Raw genomic sequence first — 20,866 nt, 5'->3', positions numbered from 1 at the left:
TGCAGCAAGCAATTGGGAAATTTTTTGGAAGACAAAAAGCGTTATCAGTGGGTGCAGTGCTCAAACAAGAATGAGAGTGGGACTCCTGCTGTGGTGACAAAATCTAAACCAGTATTTAGCATGGTGGTGGTAAATGTCATTATACATGGAAGAAGACATGGAAGGTTTACAGGTAAAGGAAGAGGAAGCATAGCAAACAGAAGTGAAATTAATGGGCAGAGAAACTTAACTGCCAAATATGTTAGGGTTAGGAAATATTGTGTGCGTGGATCAGAGTACCATCTGTCTCCAGCATGTCCAAAAAATGTGTTTGTAAATAGCAAAAAGGGGAAGCTATTTTTTGTAACTGAAAATCCTAAAATGATGTCAGTGTTGTTGGCAGAATCTAATCCACTAATGATGTCAGCGTTGATGACAGAATCTATTCATTGTGCTATCCTGAGCACAGTCTGCAGTTCTACAGAAGAGACATAACAATCTGGCAGTGTGAAAAAACAACCAACTCTGAAGATGTTCATGATGACATATCATTTCTCAATAATCCAACTTACTTTTGCATTCTCACTATCAATGCACTTCTCTTTCTCAGTGGTCTTCCTTTTCTTCTCTCCCATTTTTTTTTCTATGTGATACTTGAAGGGAGCAACATCTTGTTTAGCCTTCTCTAACTCCTCTTCAATTGTTACTCTTTCACTCTCAAGTTTCTTCAGTTCCTCCTTCAAACTTTCGGTTTCTTGAAGCTTTGTTTTCATCTGTAAAAGTATAATGTACATGAGAATATCTTAAAAAAAAAAATCAATTAATAGGATATGAAGTGGGAGGTATTTACATAATAAAACGCAGCTATATGCAAGATGCTAACTCTTACTAACACCATGCATATCGTAACATCTGCAGTTTGTGGATGTGAAGTTTTCATGCATATATAATTTTCAAAACAAAATTATTCTTTCACTTTCTGTAAAGGAGTCCCAAATTATCTAGCCCTTGATTTATATGCAAAATGGTCATCAGGCAGTACTCTTGCATGTGTATGAGCAAACATAAGTCTGAACCAGCTCTTTTCATCATTCTTCATTTAAGTGGTCAATGCACTGCAAGAAAACCTTTGGCTGAGAAAAGGTAACACAGAGAGGAAGTTATGGGTTTGTTTGACAGATTTAGACTTGGTAATTGCAAACAAATTACTTATAACTAGTACTCTGAATCCCAATTCATGCAGAATGGATTAAGTTGTTGAAACTGCTGGCTTGGTTGAAAATGATCTGTGGACCTAACTGAAAGTCTTCTAAGGCTGATTAAGAATCAGAACCAACTCTCCAGGGCATCCAAGGAGTTGTGACTGAAACACAAATACCATGTTATGCAAAGTAACTATTAACACATAAAATGTCCACAGCATATCACAGCCTACAAGGGAATGCTGAGGGTTGGTTAGTTTGTTTGTATGGTGTTTTTACATTGCAAGGAACCAGTGGTTATTCAGCAACGGGACCAACGGCTTTACACGACTTCCGAACCATGTCAAGAGTGAACTTCTATCATCAGAAATAAATATCTCTCACACCTCAATGGAATGCCTGAGAATTGAACTTGCGGCCACCAAGGTGGCATACCTACACCGTACCAATCACACCACTGAGGCGCTTAGAGGATCCATAGTGCTGCAAGGTATTACTGACAGTAGAAAAAGGTCAAAATTAATAACCCATGGGAATAAAACTTTGCAAAATCAACTATCACAACGATTTCCTGAGATAAAGCTATTACAGGACCCAACAAGATGGAAATTAGCCATCTGCAAATCACTTCCACATAGAATTTTTGCAAACTTAATTAGGCACATCCAAGGGACTGAAATTAAAACTACACTGACATAAAAAAATTTCTCATAAATAGCAAAAAGACTGATTTGTGCTTGAAATAAGTTTAACTGCACCCATATATCTATGTACTAAATAACAGGATATCATTGTTAATTGAACATACAAAAATCAGTTCCATATGTGATTTATTTCACAGGAATAATAGTTGGTTATTTTGTGTGCGCAAATGTTATGAGATTCTAATATTTGTAGTCAAAAGAAGTGTACTTTTACTCCTCTGTGTGCTAGAGAATGGAAAACAACTGTCAACTCAACATATAATTCATTGCAAGATTTTCCAAGTGAAATGCATCATACTTTTTTGTTTCAATGTGAGCACATGATCTGAAATTTCAAGATTTGTCATTAAAAGAGGTTTTATCATACTAATATGTATACTTGAGAATCAGCAAGGGGAATCAATGCTAATCAAATAGGTAAAAAAACATTGGCATTTGGCCATTATAACTTGGACTAAAAGTCCTAGGTCCCCATAACCATACTGGTGGTCTCATTATGCTTCATAGCATCAACTTCAAGGTAAGGTTAAACACAATTTACTATATGTACAGTTTTTAACATGTATGGTCTGATACTATTTCAACAACAACCAATTGATGTGAAAGGTAGTACGTTTTCTGAATTCATTTTGGGATTTTCATTGACATAAATCTAATGCATTGTTGTGCTGTATGTAATTAATTTTTTTAGTCTGTATGTGTGCATTTTTTCCATACAACAAGCATCATGTTAGGAAACTATACACACTTACCCTGGAAGCCATCCCACCCCCAACAACCCCCCCCCTCTCTCTCTCTCTCTTGTACTTGGTGCAGCACAGTAATGCAGTTACACACATTTTTATGTCTGTGTGTCCATGCATAAAGGGTACACATACATGTAACCAGAGTTAGGATGAACTACACACTTCCAGTGCATCTACCTACCTGCCTCTCTCTCTCTCTCTCTCTCTCACATAGTACTTTTATTGACATTTACTTAGTGCACTACTGTACAGTACTGCGCTGTATTTGCACAGTATACTAGAGTAGTATCACGCACATTCTTCACTATGAATGTGTGATGTACTGAGCATATGCGCATTATGTATCACATTAGGGTAAACTATATATGCTATGCAAGTTGGTTACAGGGTATTGTATGGTTCCAGGATACTGTAATACATAGGCTACGTGTCAGTTTTTGTGCTTACCAGATTTTGTTACTTATCAAGAGGGGTAGACCCCCCCTGGCTGTCTGTTACATTGAGACACAAAAAGATTTAATCCACTACCCGGCCACAGTCCAGATCTACATGCATGCATTCGTGACTTCCTTGACTGCTTTAATCATCAACCATCTATAATAAAATAACAACAGATAAATCCTTTACCTCCAATTCTTTAGTGGATAATCTGAGTCTGCGATCCTTGAGAGCTTCAAGCTCACTCTTATGTTCTTCGAGTCTATCTTGCAAGTCACTCTCTTGTCTCCGGTAATTCTTAATTTCATCCTCCAAATCACTCTGTTGTTTCATTGCCTCTTCCATGGTAAGATCACCCTCTGAATGCAAAGTAATTATAATGAGACTACAAACTCCTACATCATATCAAAATCCTTCAAACTCAACTTTTCACAATGACCTTGGAAAACTTACAAGCCCAACCAGGAAATGAAATCAGTGGATAGACAGTCTGATGTACAGTAATCAATTTACTAAAAAAATGTCAAAAGCAGTGCTAATTAGTACAATTCAAAGATGATGTTTGAATAGTGCATTTAAGATGAATGTGTGCCATACTGAGAACAAATTATTTTTTTTTAATTTCCCTGTACAATCTCTTTTTTCTAAAAATGTAATAGCAGAAAGTTAATAAATTTTACACCTGTACATTTTGTGTGGCTCCCAGAAAGTATCATCAAGACCCCTGAACACAAAATCACTTAATTTCCCAAGAATTTAATGACTTGCTTATCAATATATGTCAATAGAAGTTAATCTATACTTATTACTTTAGAAAAGTAATAAGTATAGGCTTATTATAAAAACACACACACACACACACACAAATATCTAACCTCCACCACCCAGTGAAGCTCTCAAGTCCTCAATCTGTTCTTTGAGCTGTTTGATCTTCCTCAGGTGGTTGTCCATCATAACAACATCACTGTGGACTGATGATGCAGTTTCTTCATCACAACTTGTTATTTGTAAAAGCTCTGAATTTGATTCAAGGCCATTTTTTAAAGTCTCTATTTGTTTACGATCTGCTTCCATCTCTTCCCTGAAAGATATACATATTAGCATTTGAACATAGCAAGTTATAAAAACGGGGAACAAATGCGCACAAGACAGGCATCTGCTTATTTAACACCTTGTAAATAATAACAATTCCTAAAATACGAAACATAAAATGAAAATTCCAAAGGTTCAAGAAATGTTTAATAAAACATCTCAAGAAGGCTACAGTTTTCACTACAGCCCAAATGGTGCGAAACAGGTGAAATGGCATTGTAATATTTGAAGCCATGACAAAACTAAGAAAAAATCTTTATGTGTAGGCACCACATGAGGGTTACCAAACCAAGAAAAAACAAGAAACAATATCTACTTACTTCATTTTGTCTAACATGACTCTAGCTGCATTTGCTTGATCTTTGAGAGGCTTAAGGGCTACCATCTTCTCATACAATTTTTCCTCTTTTTCAAGCTTTTTCTTTGCTTCACTCAGCTTCTGGGGAACCCTTTGAACCTTGTCTTCTAACTGAAAATTTAATTTAAAAAAAAATTCTGAGTGTTATAATCCAGGAAGAAATTTAATGGTGTATGAAAGAACTTAACTTCTCAGCTCAATACGTACTCTTAATACTTAGTCATTAGTATGTACTAAAAGAAACCATTTCCAAACCAAATAAAAAATTTCATGCTATTTCATACAAAAACACAAATAAGCTGAAAATTATAGAATAGCCAATTACTTGACTCAGCTATTTATAACCAATATTTACAACCTTTTGGAAGGGATTACCCATTACCCATAAATATAACTTAAGCATGTTTCTTACTTGTCCTGCTAACATACATATTAATGTTTTTAATATAGAAAATTCTTATATCCCTTTAAAAGAAATTACTTGCCAAATAAAGTGAAAAAAAATGTAGAGTTATTACAATAATGTAAAATAATAAGGATAAAATTATCACTTTTATTATAATTTTTTCCAGATAACTGAACTACCGTACATACTCATGTAACATGCAATCTCGCATATCATGCGACCCCCAAAATTTTCACCCTAAAACAATGATTTGATCCTGTATCTCATATAACATGCGAGTTCAATTTTTGAGACCAAATTACAATAGGCTAACCTCTTTTCCTCCTGTTTATCTATCCCATTTTCTAGTTAGGCTAACCCCTTTTCCTCCACCTCATTATTTATCCCATCTTCTAGTTAAGTTAAAAAGAGTAATAGAGAAAGCTAAAAGTATCATCAGTAATGTTATACTTGTGTAAATGCATACAGCCAGAAACAGCTGGTTTGCTATGAACAACTGAATCCGACACTACAGCGATTTGCTTGCATTTCAACCATCGTACAATAGTAAAAAATTGCTGTAGTTATGTTACAAATGACGCTAAGTAGAATAGGACTGATATATTTTTACATTAATATATCCTCATTCGCTTTGGACAAAAGATCGGCAAGGGTGTATACTGTCAAATTTAAGCTGCTAGTTGCAGCTGAAGCTGAGGAAAGAATGTTCATCTGCTAACGACTATTATCGTGCATCAGAGCAACATGGAAACTTCGGTATAGCACCATCAAACTCGACTGGCACGAAATAACAAATTTTACTGTGTTCCCTCTGATAAAAGATAAATATGTAAAGCTCTTAGTATTCTGATGAAATAGTGAAAATATTAAACGCAATCTGCTGACCTTTTTTTATGCAATAAACATGCCCTCAGCGCCATCTACGAATTAAAAAAATAACTAAATTTAGTTCACAACGATAGGGAATAAAGTGATATTTTGACCTGAAAACACTTCGTATAACACAAAATAACCTTGTCCCTTATCGATAGAGTATCTTGAGATTCATTTACGCTAACTAGAAGCAAGAAAATCGCTCTGATTTGGCTTCAATACAGCAAAATAAACTTACCTCGCAATAGTTCTCAGCCGATTTCCAAACCAAAACATTGATTGCTATTTTTGTATTTGATAATACAACAATAGTAATATGAAAATACATACAATATTATTGGATGCAGTGAAGTAGAGCACAAATTTGTAAAAGATCCATGGAAAAGATGAATATTCATTGTGTGTGTATTTTATCAAACGATACTAGAATGTGAACATTACATACGCTAATTTTATCTCTCACGTATGCTGCGATCCCCTTAAAATTACGTAGCTCCAAAATTAGGTGTTGAAAAGTCATATGCATGCGAGTATATACAGTAATTCATTTAGCTCTCCCAGGACCAACCAAAGGATGTGTCTATACTAATGATAAAGTTTAGATTTTGTTTATTAAAGGATATTTGGACAAAATTTCCAAATTTACTTATTTCCAAAACTTTAAACATTCAAATGTATATAAAGTGTCTAAATATAATTTTACTCCATGTGTGTGTATATGAAAACAAAATAACAATAATCTTTGGTTTACCTAGATTTGTAGTATAGAATACTATCTAAGTACAAATCATCATAATTTTCAGCAAGGAAATAGAACATGGGGCCGTTACCCACACTGGAGTAATTTAATCCATGGGTGAGAGAACCCTTATAAGGTAATCTAATAAACCTAACACCATTAGAGATACATATTAATCGCACTGAGGGACAAATCACCGTACTAAAATCGTGAAGCTCTTTCCTTGAAGAAAATTTCAAAAAAACTATCAAGCCTATTTTTAAAGCTTTAACAATAAACCTTTAATGAAATGTTTAACACTTCCAAGATTTGTGCATCAACTGCTAAACAGTGCTATTTTTTAAATATCAAAAGTCATAAAACTTGTAGATCTTACAGATGCTCTTTTCTCTAATAGCCAATCAACTTAGCTGCTGCCGAAGTCTAGCCTTCTGATAGTTAACATAAGTGCAATAGTACAGCTTACATTTGAACATTCAAGATATTTCACGGCTAACATTAATTTCATTTAATTTCTAACCCAACCTAAACTGCACTTTACAATTATCATTCAAACCATGAAATTTATCTACAAAATACATTGTCTAAAATAGGGAAACCCACCACAATTATGTAAATGATAAGTAAAGAATTCTGATATGTTGAGGGATTACTGTATTGAAATGCTTCCACTGTCAATACAATTTTCACAATACTTTACAGTGTTCATCTGAATTTTAAGTTCCAGTAATATATTGTATACTCAAAAATCAATAAAAGCTCAATTTTGACATCAAAACTCCATACTTGGACACATACAAGCTATAAATGGAGAATGTAAAAATCCATGCAAAACGAAAAACAATTATGTATGTACGTATAAAACTCAAATCAGTGTTTCTATGTGATATACAGCAAAAGAATGGTATGCTGAAGATAGTGGAACTCGTTTTCCCAATTGTTGGGAATAGGTCACCATTCAAAAACACCTGGTATTTCAATAAAAATTTATGTCAATTTTGACAAGTTACTTCCTCTCATCATAGAAGATGTAGAGCAATTGGGCATTATTGTTTACATTAAAGAAGGAACACTGTCTGAGAGGAATAGATTTATAAAAATCTTGCACAATTCCAACCACACAGATCTTTACAAATCTTTTCCAAAGAAAAGAAAGGTCACATACCTCTTGAATAAGCATTTCAACATCTTCCTTGGTTCCAAAATCTCGATGGCACAGAGGACAACAATCTTCTTCTTTTAATCTATCTATAAATCTATTCAGCACCTGGATTAAGCTTGATAAATTTCCTCGCTCCTTCTGAGAATGCAATTATTTTCCATAAAACCTTTTCAGGCGAAAATTCTGACAAACTTCAAATGCAACTTGAAATATCACATCTTCACCAATATAAACAATCTATGATATATAGTCAAACTATTTAATAAAAAAAAATAAAAAATAAAATAAAATAAAATGGAATTTACTTACTGTCAGCTCATCTTTTTGATCCCTTGATTTTTCTAGTGCTTTATCTAATTCCTGTCCTTGACAAGTTTCCGTAACCTTTTCTTCAACACCTAATAAATAATATGAAACATTTTATCAAATAAATAAATGTAATACCAGAAGACATATTCTGAAGTAGTTCAACAAAACCAGTGCTAGACTCATGAATCATAAAACATTGTCTCATATTAAGGAATTTAGATAACTTCCGGTAATGAAACAATGTAATATAAAATTTGAGGTTTGACGCTCTCCTAACAACAGGAATTAACATTACCCAGCTCTAACTTTCACCTCTCATTCAAGAACAGTGAATCTTACAGGCACGCACCATGAGTCTAAAAATTTGACTTAGTGGTTAAACTAATCATAGCACTAAAAAAAGTTATTTCATTTTGAAGCCAGAAGTGAATAACTTAACATCAACTGCATTATCTTTGTTATATTATCTTACTTTTAATACCAGCAATCAAGTTACTAGTGAACTCTACAAATACTGAAGGCCTCAGAATACAAATTGTAAAGCACCAAAAATAGATCCACATTCACTAGAAATACCATCAACAACTCACCACAGGTGATCAGATAAATATAAAATAATAAAAAAAAAATGAGCACATATACTTCAACACATACTTTCAAAATTTTGAAACAAATTTTCAGTTAACAGAACATTTTATAATTGACTAGGTTGAAAGCAATACCTAAATCAATTGAGTACGTATTTAGGGCATAAATATTTTCCATCAGACAGTTTGGGAGCAGTTAGTACCAACAAACATACCTCTAACTTCTTCTTCTTTCTTCTTAATCAGATTCTTATGATTTTCAACACGAGTATCAAGCATGGTTTTCTTTCTGTTAAGGTTCTCCTTTTCTTCACGCAGTTCTGCTGATTGTTGCCTCTGTAACAATTACATTTACATTTACACAAAGGAAAGTGTATGCTAATTAAATTCTACATTAAAGTGACCTGCTGCTCACTCGGTGCTCTTCACTGCCATCCCAAACAACATTCATCTTTCAGTATAAATACAGCATCCTTCATAAGAGTGCGAGCATGAGATAGAGATTCTGTACGTTCACATGAACTAAAGTAGCCTACAACACTAGTATAAATTCTCCATTTTGCATTCAGTATAAATAATGTAATATAATGAAAATGGACCAAATGAGACAAAATGGTACCTGGACTCGAACTAGTAATGTCTGAGTAAAGTTTTATATATTATTATACCACTTGGATAACGATACAATTGACAACTACATTGTAGGCTAAGACTAGTCTATAGTCACAACTAGACAGTCACTGCTAGAATGAAAGAATAAAATGCACAGTAAACGTAACAAGAAAAGTACTTAAGAGCTTCTTGCATTTTGCCAGAGAGAGGATACTTTATGAACATTTTTATTCCATTTTATTTTTGTTTATGCTTTCACCATAAATCCTATAAAATATTTTTGTAACAAAACTTCTACAACCAAGCAATATTATATAAAGCACCCTTACATAAAAAATATACCGTGACATATAAATGATCATGCACCTTGGACTTCAGTAAAATCATCATCAAAGCCCATTAATATAAAAGAATATTGATCTCACCTATTAACTTACATAAATGTGAGGCTACTGAAGTTGTCATTAACTTGAACCATATCCTCTAGCTATGTTATAGCTACTATTCAACAAAATTTATACAACAAACCAATAAATGTACAGTGCTGCTATGTACAATACTTACAGAACTATTAAGATAAGCATCTAATTTATTCTTGATATTTTCCTCTGGAATTTCACCAAACATATGCTCAAATTCATCTTTGTGTTTTCGTTTCCTGAAAGAGGAAATAAACTAGCAGTAATTTCTCATGCAATCACAATTCAAAACAATCAGAAACGTACAAATACGAGTTTCTGATATGAAATACTGTATGCTTAGGGAGTTTGGTATTGTTTTCTTTAGAAACATAAATACTTAATTCATGATTTATCTTTTAAATATTTACTTCCCCATTACATACACTATAGCTTTTACTTCCATGGCAGTGGTAGTTCGACAGATTAACCCTTAAACGCCCGACTGGACGTATTTTACGTCGACATTTTTTGTCTCTCGGGTGCCGACTGGACGTATTTTACGTCGACATACAAAAGTTTTTTTTTAAAAAAATTCGCGGAAAAATACTTTTAGGCCTACCAGCCGAAAAACTCTTGAATCACGCGCCTTGGGGATGCTGGGAGTTCACGGATCAAGGTGGTGTTGTTTTGTTTACAATCGTTACGCAGGCGCGCAAGCGCGAATTTCTTTCTTGCCGCACTAAAAGTATCTGTGACACATCTCTTGTAAATTATTTCGTCACTTTGACATAATTTTTGTACTATTTTTAAATTAGCCGTTACATAGAGTATTATATATGAAAATGTGGCGCATTTTTTATGTAGAATACAACAAAAAAAAAACTCATGATTGTAGCTTTATTCAGTTTTAATTTTAAGATATTTTCATATAAATTAACGATAAGTGCCAAAAATTCAACCTTCTTTGGTCAACTTTGACTCTAACCGAAATGGTCGAAAAAAAAACGCAATTGTAAGCTAAAACTACTTATATTTTAGTAATTATTCAATCATTTAACTTAATTTTGCAACTAATGGAAGTGTCTAGCACAATATTTCGATTTATGGGTGAATTTATGAAAAAACTTTTTCCTTACGTCCGCGCGGTAACTCTTCCGAAAATAATCATACATGCGATTGTGGTAATGTTTGCACCCATTTTAAATTAGCCGTTACATAAAGTTTTATATATTGAAAATGTGCGCAATTTCATGCACAATACAACTAAAAACAACCATGGTTGTAGCTTTTATCAATTTGTTTTGAAAATATTTTCAATAATAAAAAACAAAAATGATAAGTGACAATTTTCAAACTTCGGTCAATTTTGACTCTACGAAATGGTCGAAAAACGCAATTGTAAGCTAAAACGCCTATATTCTAGTAATATTCAAGCATTTACCTTCATTTTGCAACAAATTGGAAGTCTCTAGCACAATATTTCGATTTATGGTGAATTTATGAAAAAAATAACATTTTCTTTACGTCCGCGCTGTAACTCTTCCGAAAAAATCATACGTGCGATTGTGGTAATGTTTGCACCATTTTAAATTAGCCGTTACATAACGTTTTATATATGAAAATGTGCGCAATTTCATGTATAAATACAATAAATAGTTGAAGGTTGTAGCTATTCTCATTTTCGAAATATTTTGCATATAAATCACGATAAAATAGAAAAAAAACCACGTTCGGTCAAATTTGACTCTACCGAAATGGTCGAAAACGCAATTGTAAGATTAAAACTCTTACAGTCTAGTAATATTCAGTCATTTATCTTCATCGTGAAACAAATTCGAAGTCTCTAGCACAATATTTAAATTTATGGTGAATTTTTAAAAAAAACTTTCCTTCCCTCCGCGCGCGGATTCTCCGCCACAAATCTCCGAAATGCGTAAGTCCCATTCTCGGAATATTTTCTCCGTTTCATATTAGGCATTTCATAGAGTTTTATATTATGAAAATGTGCGCAATTTCATGTAGAATAAAACGAAAAATATTTGAAAGTTTGTAGCTTTTCTTATTTCCGAAATAATTGCATATATAAAAAAATATATATATAAAAAATTCGACATTCGGTCAACTTTAGCTCGTCAGATATGGTCGAAAACTGCATTTGTAAGCTAATATTCTTACAGTATAGTAATATTCAATCATTTGTCTTCATTCTGAAACATATTGGAAGTCTCTAGGACAATATTTAGATTTATGGTGAATTTTTTGAAAAAAAATATGTGTTTACGTAAGCGCGTTACGAATTCATGCATTATTTTGTGATAATATTTTCTCTGTGTTGCTTTTATCGTTTTACAATGTGTTATATATCAAAATGATCGCAATTTAGTGCAAATTACAACGAAAAAAAAGTAACTTGTTACCTTCAACTGTTTTGCGCACACGCGATTTGAATACAATTATATATGAAATTTCGTTTTTGTGCTATCATATATCGCATTATTATTTATATGATAATGATAATTTTTTCATTTCTGATGGTTGCATACTAAACTTCAGGCAATGACAAAAAAAGGAGCCAAAAATGAACTCTTAATCTTGAAAACTAAGCGCGCTGATGATGATTTTTTTTTCCGCTTACGCGCTCACTCTCAAAACCCTCCGGCATACGGGAGTCATTTTTTTATTTACCGCTCCGGCGTTTAGGGTTAAAAGTAAAAAAATGAGAACACTAAGTTTCTGATGAATATCAGTCTTCTATTCACCTACTGTATTTCCTCCAGCCCCCACCAGGGGACCGATAGGTACAAACCCTCATAGCTGGTCAGTCCAATTCTCTCCACTTTGAAAGTGGGGAGGTAGAGGTTTTATGTCGCATTTTATTTGCATGGCATTTAATTACCCTGAAGTCAATGGATTACTGAATTTTAAATAGATTATTTTCTGTTCAACATACAATAATTTTTCCTGTTTTAAAGTAATGTTTTTACTTACAAATATTTTTCCATTCTTAATATCACCAAATTTGTAACTAATTTGTATTTTTTTCATAACTAACAAACCTGAGGTCTTAACATTAGGATTTACTTAGCGCCAAGCTGGAAACCGGTAGAATTAAAATTACACTTGTTGAGATCCAGGGACTAATGCATCTATACCAGGTCACGGGGCATGTATACCCAGAATGCCCACGGCTACCTGTGACCCATCAGTTTATTTTCCTACCACCTTTAAGATAAGACGTGTTACTGTCTATCTCATTTAAAGCCGGTTTTCAGTTTGCCCGTTCTTTTATCCATTTCATTTTTTTATTTTCATTCCTTTTCTTTCTCCAAGTGTGATCAGTGTGTTGGTAAGAGTGTATACGTGGTATGAATGGAGAATTTTGCTCAAAACATCGGGATCGTCTACCGCTTCGAGAGGAGCAAAGGAATGCCCAGGAGTCAGTGGCTTCCCTTGTTCTAAGTTCCTAACTTTTCGGTGTCGACGGATCCTCATCCAACGTGTAGTAGGTGCAGGGAAAACGTATGTACGGTTACTAAATCCGTGTTCGTTTGTCGCGTTTGGTCGGTGGAAACAGTGGAAGAAGTTCTATGGGAAAAGCCAATACAAAAGAAAGGGGGTGACGCCATCTTTGGATGACCAAACTTACGGCTTCTTTTGTATCGGTAATCCAAACCAGGCTGCTCCATAATGTTTCTCCACCTGCTTTTGAATTGTCTCATACCCTTCGGTTTCTCCTAGCGGTTCTGGTATCGGAAACGTCAGGAGGGGCCGGTTGGGTAATTTTATGAATAATTTGCACTCTTACTTTGTTCCCAGCAAGTAGACGGGGGAGATCCGCCATCTTTGTTCCAGGCTTCCTGCTACTCAAGCGCATAGGTTAGATGTACGTGGTCAGCACTAGGCCTATCAGGCGTACAACCTTGGATGGCCTGCTTGCGCATTATATGACGTCACGGTTCCAGCAGGGTCCGGCAGCGCTGAATGTTCCTCATCCCCCGGGCCTTTTGCAAATTTATGGGAATTAATGCCGCTGCTTCACCATCCCACTCAGTATTTACAGCGATGCAGAACGTGGAGGTAATTTGGCAGCAAACGTGCGGTTACCAGCAGCAAACCTCTCAGTCTCTACCCGAAAGAGGGGATGACGTCACAACATACGTCACACTCTGAGATGGCAGGCGTGATGACGTCACAGACCGATTCTCGGCCTTTTTCGCTGCACCCCAGACGCTAATACGCCAGCAAGATCAAAGACCACCGGCCGTAGGGGCAGGCGGCCGTGGAATTCCGGGCCGTCTGTCAGAAGATAGAGGCAGACAACATCTCTCGTGACGGAGAGTGGTACACTAGAGCCGAGGAAGGAGAAAACCAAGAGTTTCTGGCCTCGTATGCAGAGTTATTGATTGATTTGTCAATTCAATAACCTTTCGGAGAAGAACAGAAACACCGGCCAGTATGCTTCCTCCTGGAATTGACATGGCGTTTGGACTAAAGAGGGATACCAACGTGTCGTATGAATTGCCTTGTTCGAGTCATGCGGAATCGGTCTTGCAACACGTAAACGCAAAGATTGCAGGGAGGGATAATTCCTTAAGATCTAATAGATCATTTAAATTACTTCCCCCTCCAATGATAAAGCAAAGGAAATATTATACGACACCGAAGGTCCCTTTGCTGTCTAGACAAATGAACCCTAATGTTGTAAGGTTAAGGCCTGGATAACCTTGGATCAGGTAAAATGGGAGTGCCCTTCGATGACGTACCAAGAGGCTGCCACGTTAGAAGCAACAGCTTCTTCTGTCTTTCAGGCTGCGTCCTGGTTAGACCTTTGGTCAACAGCAGTGGCGAAAATTGCATCCTCGAAGCAACAAGGAAAGTAGTGGATGAACCATTGTTCATTAGATTACTACAGTCAGGGTCCAAGGCGATTGCGTACCTGACAAAACGTAAGTGCCAATGTTTGGGCAAATATCCTGCTAATGAGGAGAGATGCAGCATGGCTAGACTAAGCCGCAATGTGGATTTGGATTCCCTGTTAGCAATGAGGAATGGGGATATCTTGGAATCGCAACTACTGTTGCCAGAGGTCATACTGGAAGAAGCGATAGATAGAAGAAGGATGGACACTAACGATAGGTTGGTGCAACAGGCAGTTAGGAAAACCTCTAACAGTCAAACTCATTCTTTGGAGGGAAGACAACAGCAGATGTCTCGAAAGAAGACAGTGAGACATAGCATCCCTAATAGAGTCACAAGACTCTTCCCCAAAGAGGATAACTCATCGGCCCTTTCACAATAGAAACAACAGAAGGAAGGGGCAATAGGGGAAGAGGGAGAGGCTCAAGAAGATAGGATGGGCGCCTCCCATCACTCGGCCACACCAGTGTGGGGGTTGCCTGGCAAATCACTGGAAGGTGTGGCAGGAACTAGGGGCAGAGCAGTGGGTGGTGGATGTTCTCAGGATCGGGTATTTGATTCCGTTCGAGGTACCCCGCCCCTGACAGATCAACCATTACCCCACGTCACTTATGCCCACAAATCTCAGAAGGCCACTATTCTGCAGGACGAAGTGAAGAAGATGATGGAAAAAGGAGCTGTGCAACAAGTATGCAGTCCGACAAAAAGGCTTCTACAGCAGGATTTTCCTGGTACCCAAAGCCAACGGGGAGTGGAGGACAGTAATAGACCTGTCAACGCTGAATCTGTTTATAAGGAAAACCAGTTTCAAGATGGAAACTCCGAAAACGGTTCTACAAGCAGTCAGAATCGGAGACTTTATGCTGACAGTCGATCTAAAGGACGCATACTTTCAGATACCAGTCCATCAGTCTTCAAGGAAATTTCTCCGCTTCAGTCTTGCAGGGAAAGCTTTTGAGTTCAAGGTCCTGTGCTTCGGATTGACAACGTCTCCTCAAGTTTTTACAAGAGTGTTCACACTCGTGTCGGCGTGGGCGCATGCTCAGGGGATCAGGCTAATAAGATATCTGGACGATTGGCTGGTGATAGCAAAGTCCGGCAGGGAGAATTACTCAGGGACAGGGCGGCCCTCCTGCAGCTTTGTCACAGCCTAGGTATTGTGTGAATTCAGCAGAAGTCGCAGCTGGATCCAAGTCAACGTTTGGAATATCTGGGAATGGTGATAGACACAACACAAGCCAAAGTATTCCCGACAGACCAGAAAGAGTAGAGAAATGCAAACAAGTGGTGAATGCCTTTCTGGGAAAGCAGACACAGCCAGCAAGACAGTGGCAGGTGGTGCTGGGAATCCTAACTTCCCTGGAGAAGCTAGTACCACAAGGAAGGCTACACCTTCGGTCCCTACAATGGAGGATGAAGGAGTTTTGGGGGGGGTCCACCACAGTAGATCACCCGTACGAGCAAATTCCCTTGTCGCAGAAGTGAGGAAAGACTTGCTGTGGTGGGTGGACGACGACAATCTGACAGTGGGTGTCCCCCTTCAACAATCCTCCCCAGACCTCTTGCTGTTCTCGGATGCGTCACTAGAAGGCTGGGGAGCCCATATGGAGGAGTTGATGGTGTCAGCAAAATGGAGTTGCAAGACAAGAGAACTCCATATAAACGTGCTGGAGTTGGAAAGCAGCTTTCCTGGCTCTACAAGAATCAGGGAGAGAGTAAAGGGACACTCAGTGGTATTGATGTCAGACAACACACAAGTAGTAGCTTATATAAACAAGCAAGGAGGCCTAGTTTCTCGGCAGTTACATGTGATGACAGTTCAACTTCACCAGTGGGCTATAGAGAACCTGGTAGACATCAAGGCCAGGTATATTCCGGGAAAAAGAAACATAGTGGCCGACAAGTTGAGCCGCAAGGATCAGGATTCTGGGAACGGAGTGGTCCCTAACACCAACAGGTAGTGGACAGGATGCTCATGTTGTGGGGAAAAGAAGGACCGATCATAGACCTATTCGCAACCAGGTACAACAAAAAGTTGGAAGTGTATTGTTCAGTAGTCCCGGACGCAGAGGCAGTAGCAGAAGATGCGCTACAACACCCCTGGGACAATCTGGACGTGTACGCATTTTCCTCCATTTTGTCTAATCCGTCAGGTTCTGAACAGGGTAATGCGGTCTCAGAACCTCAAGATGACCCTGGTAGCCCCGTTATGGCCGAAAGCAGAGTGGTTTCCAGACCTACTGGAACTCCCTAGTAGATGTGCCAAGAGAGTTACCTCCATGGAGCAACCTTCGTGTCAGCCTCACGTGGAGAGGTACCACCAGTCGGTGAAGTCCCTATCGCTTCACGGATGGAGACTGTCAAGTATCTCCTCCGAGAGCGAGGGTTTTCGCAGAAAGCAGCAACTCAGATGGCAGGTAATATCAGAAATCATCTGCGACAGTATACCAAGGGAAGTGGTCAGCATACTGTGATTGGTGTCGTAGAGGGAACGTGTCTCCACTCGGTACCACTATTCAGCAGTTAGCAGACTTTCTGATATATCTCAGAACAGAAAAACATATGTCTGTATCTGCAGTGAAGGGGTACAGGGCTGCTCTAGCCTCAGTCTTACGAATGAAAGGAGTGGACATATCGTCTTCATGGGAGTTGGCCATGCTGATGAGGAGCTTTGAACAGTCATGCCCACCAAAGGAGCTAAAAGCCCCAGATTGGGATCCTGACAAAGGTAACTGAGTAGTCTGACAAAACCCCCCTACGAACCACTAAGGCAGTCCACGGATAGGAGCCTGACCCTGAAGACAGTCTTCTTATTGGCCCTGGCTTCAACCAAAAGGGTGGGGGAGCTACATGGCCTCTCATATCTCATAAAGCACTCGAGAGGTTGGAGATCAATGGTGTGTGAGTTTGTCCCAGAATTCGTGGCAAAGACCCAAAATCCAACAATAGTAGACGGCAGATTCGACTCCTTTACCATACCTTCCTTGGCAGACTTTGTACACGAACACAAAGCTGAAATGCTCCTGTGCCCCGTCAGGGCCACTAAGGGAGTACTTAAAGAGAACAAGGCACCTCAGGCCGGGGTGCCAGAGGTTAATCACTGAATTTTTAAACTCAAACACTCTGAGTCAAGGGAGTCCCTATACTAAGGCTCTAAAAAAATTGGACACTATATATTATATTACCACATGCAGATACACACAAACATAATACATAAGGCAGTATAAAAATCCTTATTGCAAGATATCTGATGAAAGTCTAATAAAATTAAATAATACACTAGAAAGAATGAAAATCTTCAACAATAAAGGGTCTCATTAATAGCAGAAGAAAATGAATGAAACTTAAATACATTAATTCTACATGCCAAATTATGACACAAAAAATGGGAAACTAAAAATAAAAGCATCAACAGACTCAGTACAACCTCCTTTCTTTTTGAGTAGCAAAAAAAAAAAAAAAAAAAAAAAAAAAAAAAAAAAAAAAAAAAAAAAAAAAAAAAAAAAAAAAAACAAAAAAAAAAAAAAAAAAAAAAAAAAAAAATTTTTACACTTACATAAACTGTACTTTGTTTTCTAAACTTTCCTTCTCTTGCGTGTGAATATCAAGTTTAGAACGAGCTTGTGCTTGACGATTCATTTTGTTAACAATACGTTTCTTGTCCTCTAACTTGTGCTCAACTTCACTCCTTAATCTTCTTATCCCTTCAATTTCTTCTCGAACCTACAGTAAACAGAATATGATAATACTCTACTCAACAAGAAAAAAAATTATTAAGCCCTCCACTAAAAAAAAAAACTAAACAAACATAACTATCACAGCATCATAATATAGTTTAAAATAAAAAAGTAGTTTAATGTTCTCATTAATGATTACTGGTAAAATTTTAAAGCAAATTGTCAACAAAATTTATACTTGAATTATAGCAAAAGTGCATTTTCAGAATTTGTTAATGCTTTTAAACATGACAAATATATTTAGCATTCTTATTCAGTTCTTTACTATCTACATGTACAACATCCCTAAATAAATGCAATCAGCCCGAGAAGTCTATATAGACTCAGAGGTCTGGAGAAACTAATCCTTCTTCTTCTTATTATTATAAACAAATAAATGCAATAGAAAAAGCTGAACCAGCCCTTAAGATTACCATTCTACTTTCCTCTTGGACATTTACTGTAATAAAAAAAATACTGCTTTCTTGTATTATTTCTAATAACAAACAAATACTATGAACATACACCCACGTAAAATGGGTTTTAGTAATTTCAATATACAGTACCTCCAAATTACAGTTCTAATAGATTTAAACAGCAAGAGATTTGCATATCAGGCAGTTAATCCTTCACAACTGATCTTTACTTTCTATTTTTAAGTGAGCACCACAATCTAGTCAACACTGGTACTGATGGAGGAGGACCCTCAACACTAATGGCGAGGGAGAACTTGCTGATAATCAAGGTACTTATGCCACAAATTATGCAACTAATCATCACCCTAGTTCAGGTCCCACAAGACATTTCAAAATTTTTCTAACTTTATCCCAAGATGTGAAAACTTTAACACTATTATAAAGTGGTAACTACTAAAAAACACATTAACATACAGCAAACATTTTTTTACCATTTCGATATTCAGATTTTCCATCCTGCTTCTTGATTTCCTCTTCAACTTGAGCCAACTGCTGTTTAACTTCATTAAGTGAACTTGCTGAATACTCTAGTTCATTCTGTTCAAGCTCCTGTTTGATCCTTCTTTGCTTAACCTTCGAATCCTCTCTTTGCTTTTCCTTGGTTAAGATCTCCTGCTCTAATGCTGCTTCTCTCTTTCTAACAAGATAAAATATATAAAGCATATTTCAACAGGATTAATATTACAAAGCAGGTTGCCATGAATCTTAAATAATGCACAACCACTACTGATGAAAATATGTAGTGTCCTGTATAAAATTTCTACAAGCTTGTAAATAACCAAACTCAAATCCAGTGAATATAATAATCGTGGAGAACACCTAGAAAAGTCTACACCCAGTTTACATATTATTTTTCCTAACAATTAATTTTTAAAAGTATGCATATTCTATCTATGTTTGAGAAAATTTGTTTGCTTATCCTAATGATTTGAGATTCCTAAAGCCCAAAACTAGCCTGTGGTGAAACATGATCAGTTCTGGCTTACAAATGTTTTTCCATCATTCACTGTATATTTATTTTGCGTAATACAGTGCTACTTTTGGTCTCGATTTAAAGCTGAATAACTGAACATTTTTTTCAAGTTTATAAAAATGAGAAACAAAATAAAATTAAAACTAAAAATGACATTGAATTTTACCAAGAGAAATATTTTCACTTTTCTCCTATTACAGTTTCACTTTTCTTATTGTCACAGACTTTGCTTAGTTTTTTCTGCATAAATTTTTCATTAGTTTATCCTAAACTCTGTTTGACAATTCATAGCTTTGATTTCTAAGTTTCGTTTTCTGTTCCCTCACCCTTCTTTCTTACTTTTTCCATATTATGTAAGTCACAACACTATATTTTTTAAATTGCACACTCTTCTTAGCTTGGGTTTATCTGTTAAAGAACAATGGAATGAGTTCCAATAAGAGCCCACTCTTCACACCCTTGTGAATAATGTAAAGATGAACGAACAAATTCTGAGAATATCATCTGTAACTCTTTAAGCTGCATTATCATCATTAAACATCAAAGACCTACAAAAGATGAAACTTTTCATATACAATACCAAAATCCCCCAAATATTGTCACCAATGCTGCCTATAAAAAAAAACCAAGCTACATATCACATGAATTACAATTTCAAAAAAATTTAACTGAACAGAATTAAATTGTAAAATTCTTTAAAAAAAATCTTGTTGAAGGATTTGGGTTCAATACGTCTCACGTTTTATCAACTGAAATTTGGGCAAACAGTTATACCACAAACTTACATGAGGTAGGTTCCAGAACCCCTCTCATAAGTCAAATTTTCGCATGAGTTTGGCACGGTCTCTAAAAATGCTAATAAATGCTTATTTCTAGGTTAAACACTAAAGATGACCCTAATCATGGTCCCAAAGTATTAAGAAATTAAAGTTACTGTAATTTCCTTTTAAAGTTAGCTTAATACATTAACCTTAAAAAAGAAATAAATAATTGTAAAAGTAGAGAAAGTATTGTAGAGATTTGTGTCTCCCCCTTTCTGACCGATCTATTTTTAGACGTCTTGTTAACCTCGCTTTTAAGAACTTCTTGATTCACATATCTTTCTCTATAAATATGACAAAATCACGATCTCAAAGCATTTCAATTCAATTTAAAAGTTAGCTTAATACCATACTG

General features: G+C 36.3%; 1 protein-coding gene across 1 annotated transcript in view; it reads right to left on the bottom strand.

Moving 5' to 3' along the window:
* The window catches only part of LOC135226541 (DNA repair protein RAD50-like), a gene marked incomplete at its 5' end in the record, with an annotated part of 80,703 nt that overhangs the window by 21,712 nt on the left and 38,125 nt on the right, over nucleotides 1-20,866 (bottom strand). The window contains 10 exon segments of the mRNA XM_064266199.1: nucleotides 552-752; nucleotides 3,259-3,428; nucleotides 3,945-4,150; nucleotides 4,482-4,630; nucleotides 7,703-7,837; nucleotides 8,009-8,097; nucleotides 8,811-8,931; nucleotides 9,772-9,865; nucleotides 18,082-18,241; nucleotides 19,149-19,354. Of these exon segments, the coding sequence (XP_064122269.1) occupies nucleotides 552-752; nucleotides 3,259-3,428; nucleotides 3,945-4,150; nucleotides 4,482-4,630; nucleotides 7,703-7,837; nucleotides 8,009-8,097; nucleotides 8,811-8,931; nucleotides 9,772-9,865; nucleotides 18,082-18,241; nucleotides 19,149-19,354 (1,531 nt within the window).

This window comes from Macrobrachium nipponense, chromosome 14 (genome assembly GCF_015104395.2).
Source record: "Macrobrachium nipponense isolate FS-2020 chromosome 14, ASM1510439v2, whole genome shotgun sequence".
Classification (NCBI taxonomy): Eukaryota; Metazoa; Arthropoda; class Malacostraca; order Decapoda; family Palaemonidae; genus Macrobrachium; species Macrobrachium nipponense.
This window is presented reverse-complemented; position numbering and strand designations above follow the sequence as displayed.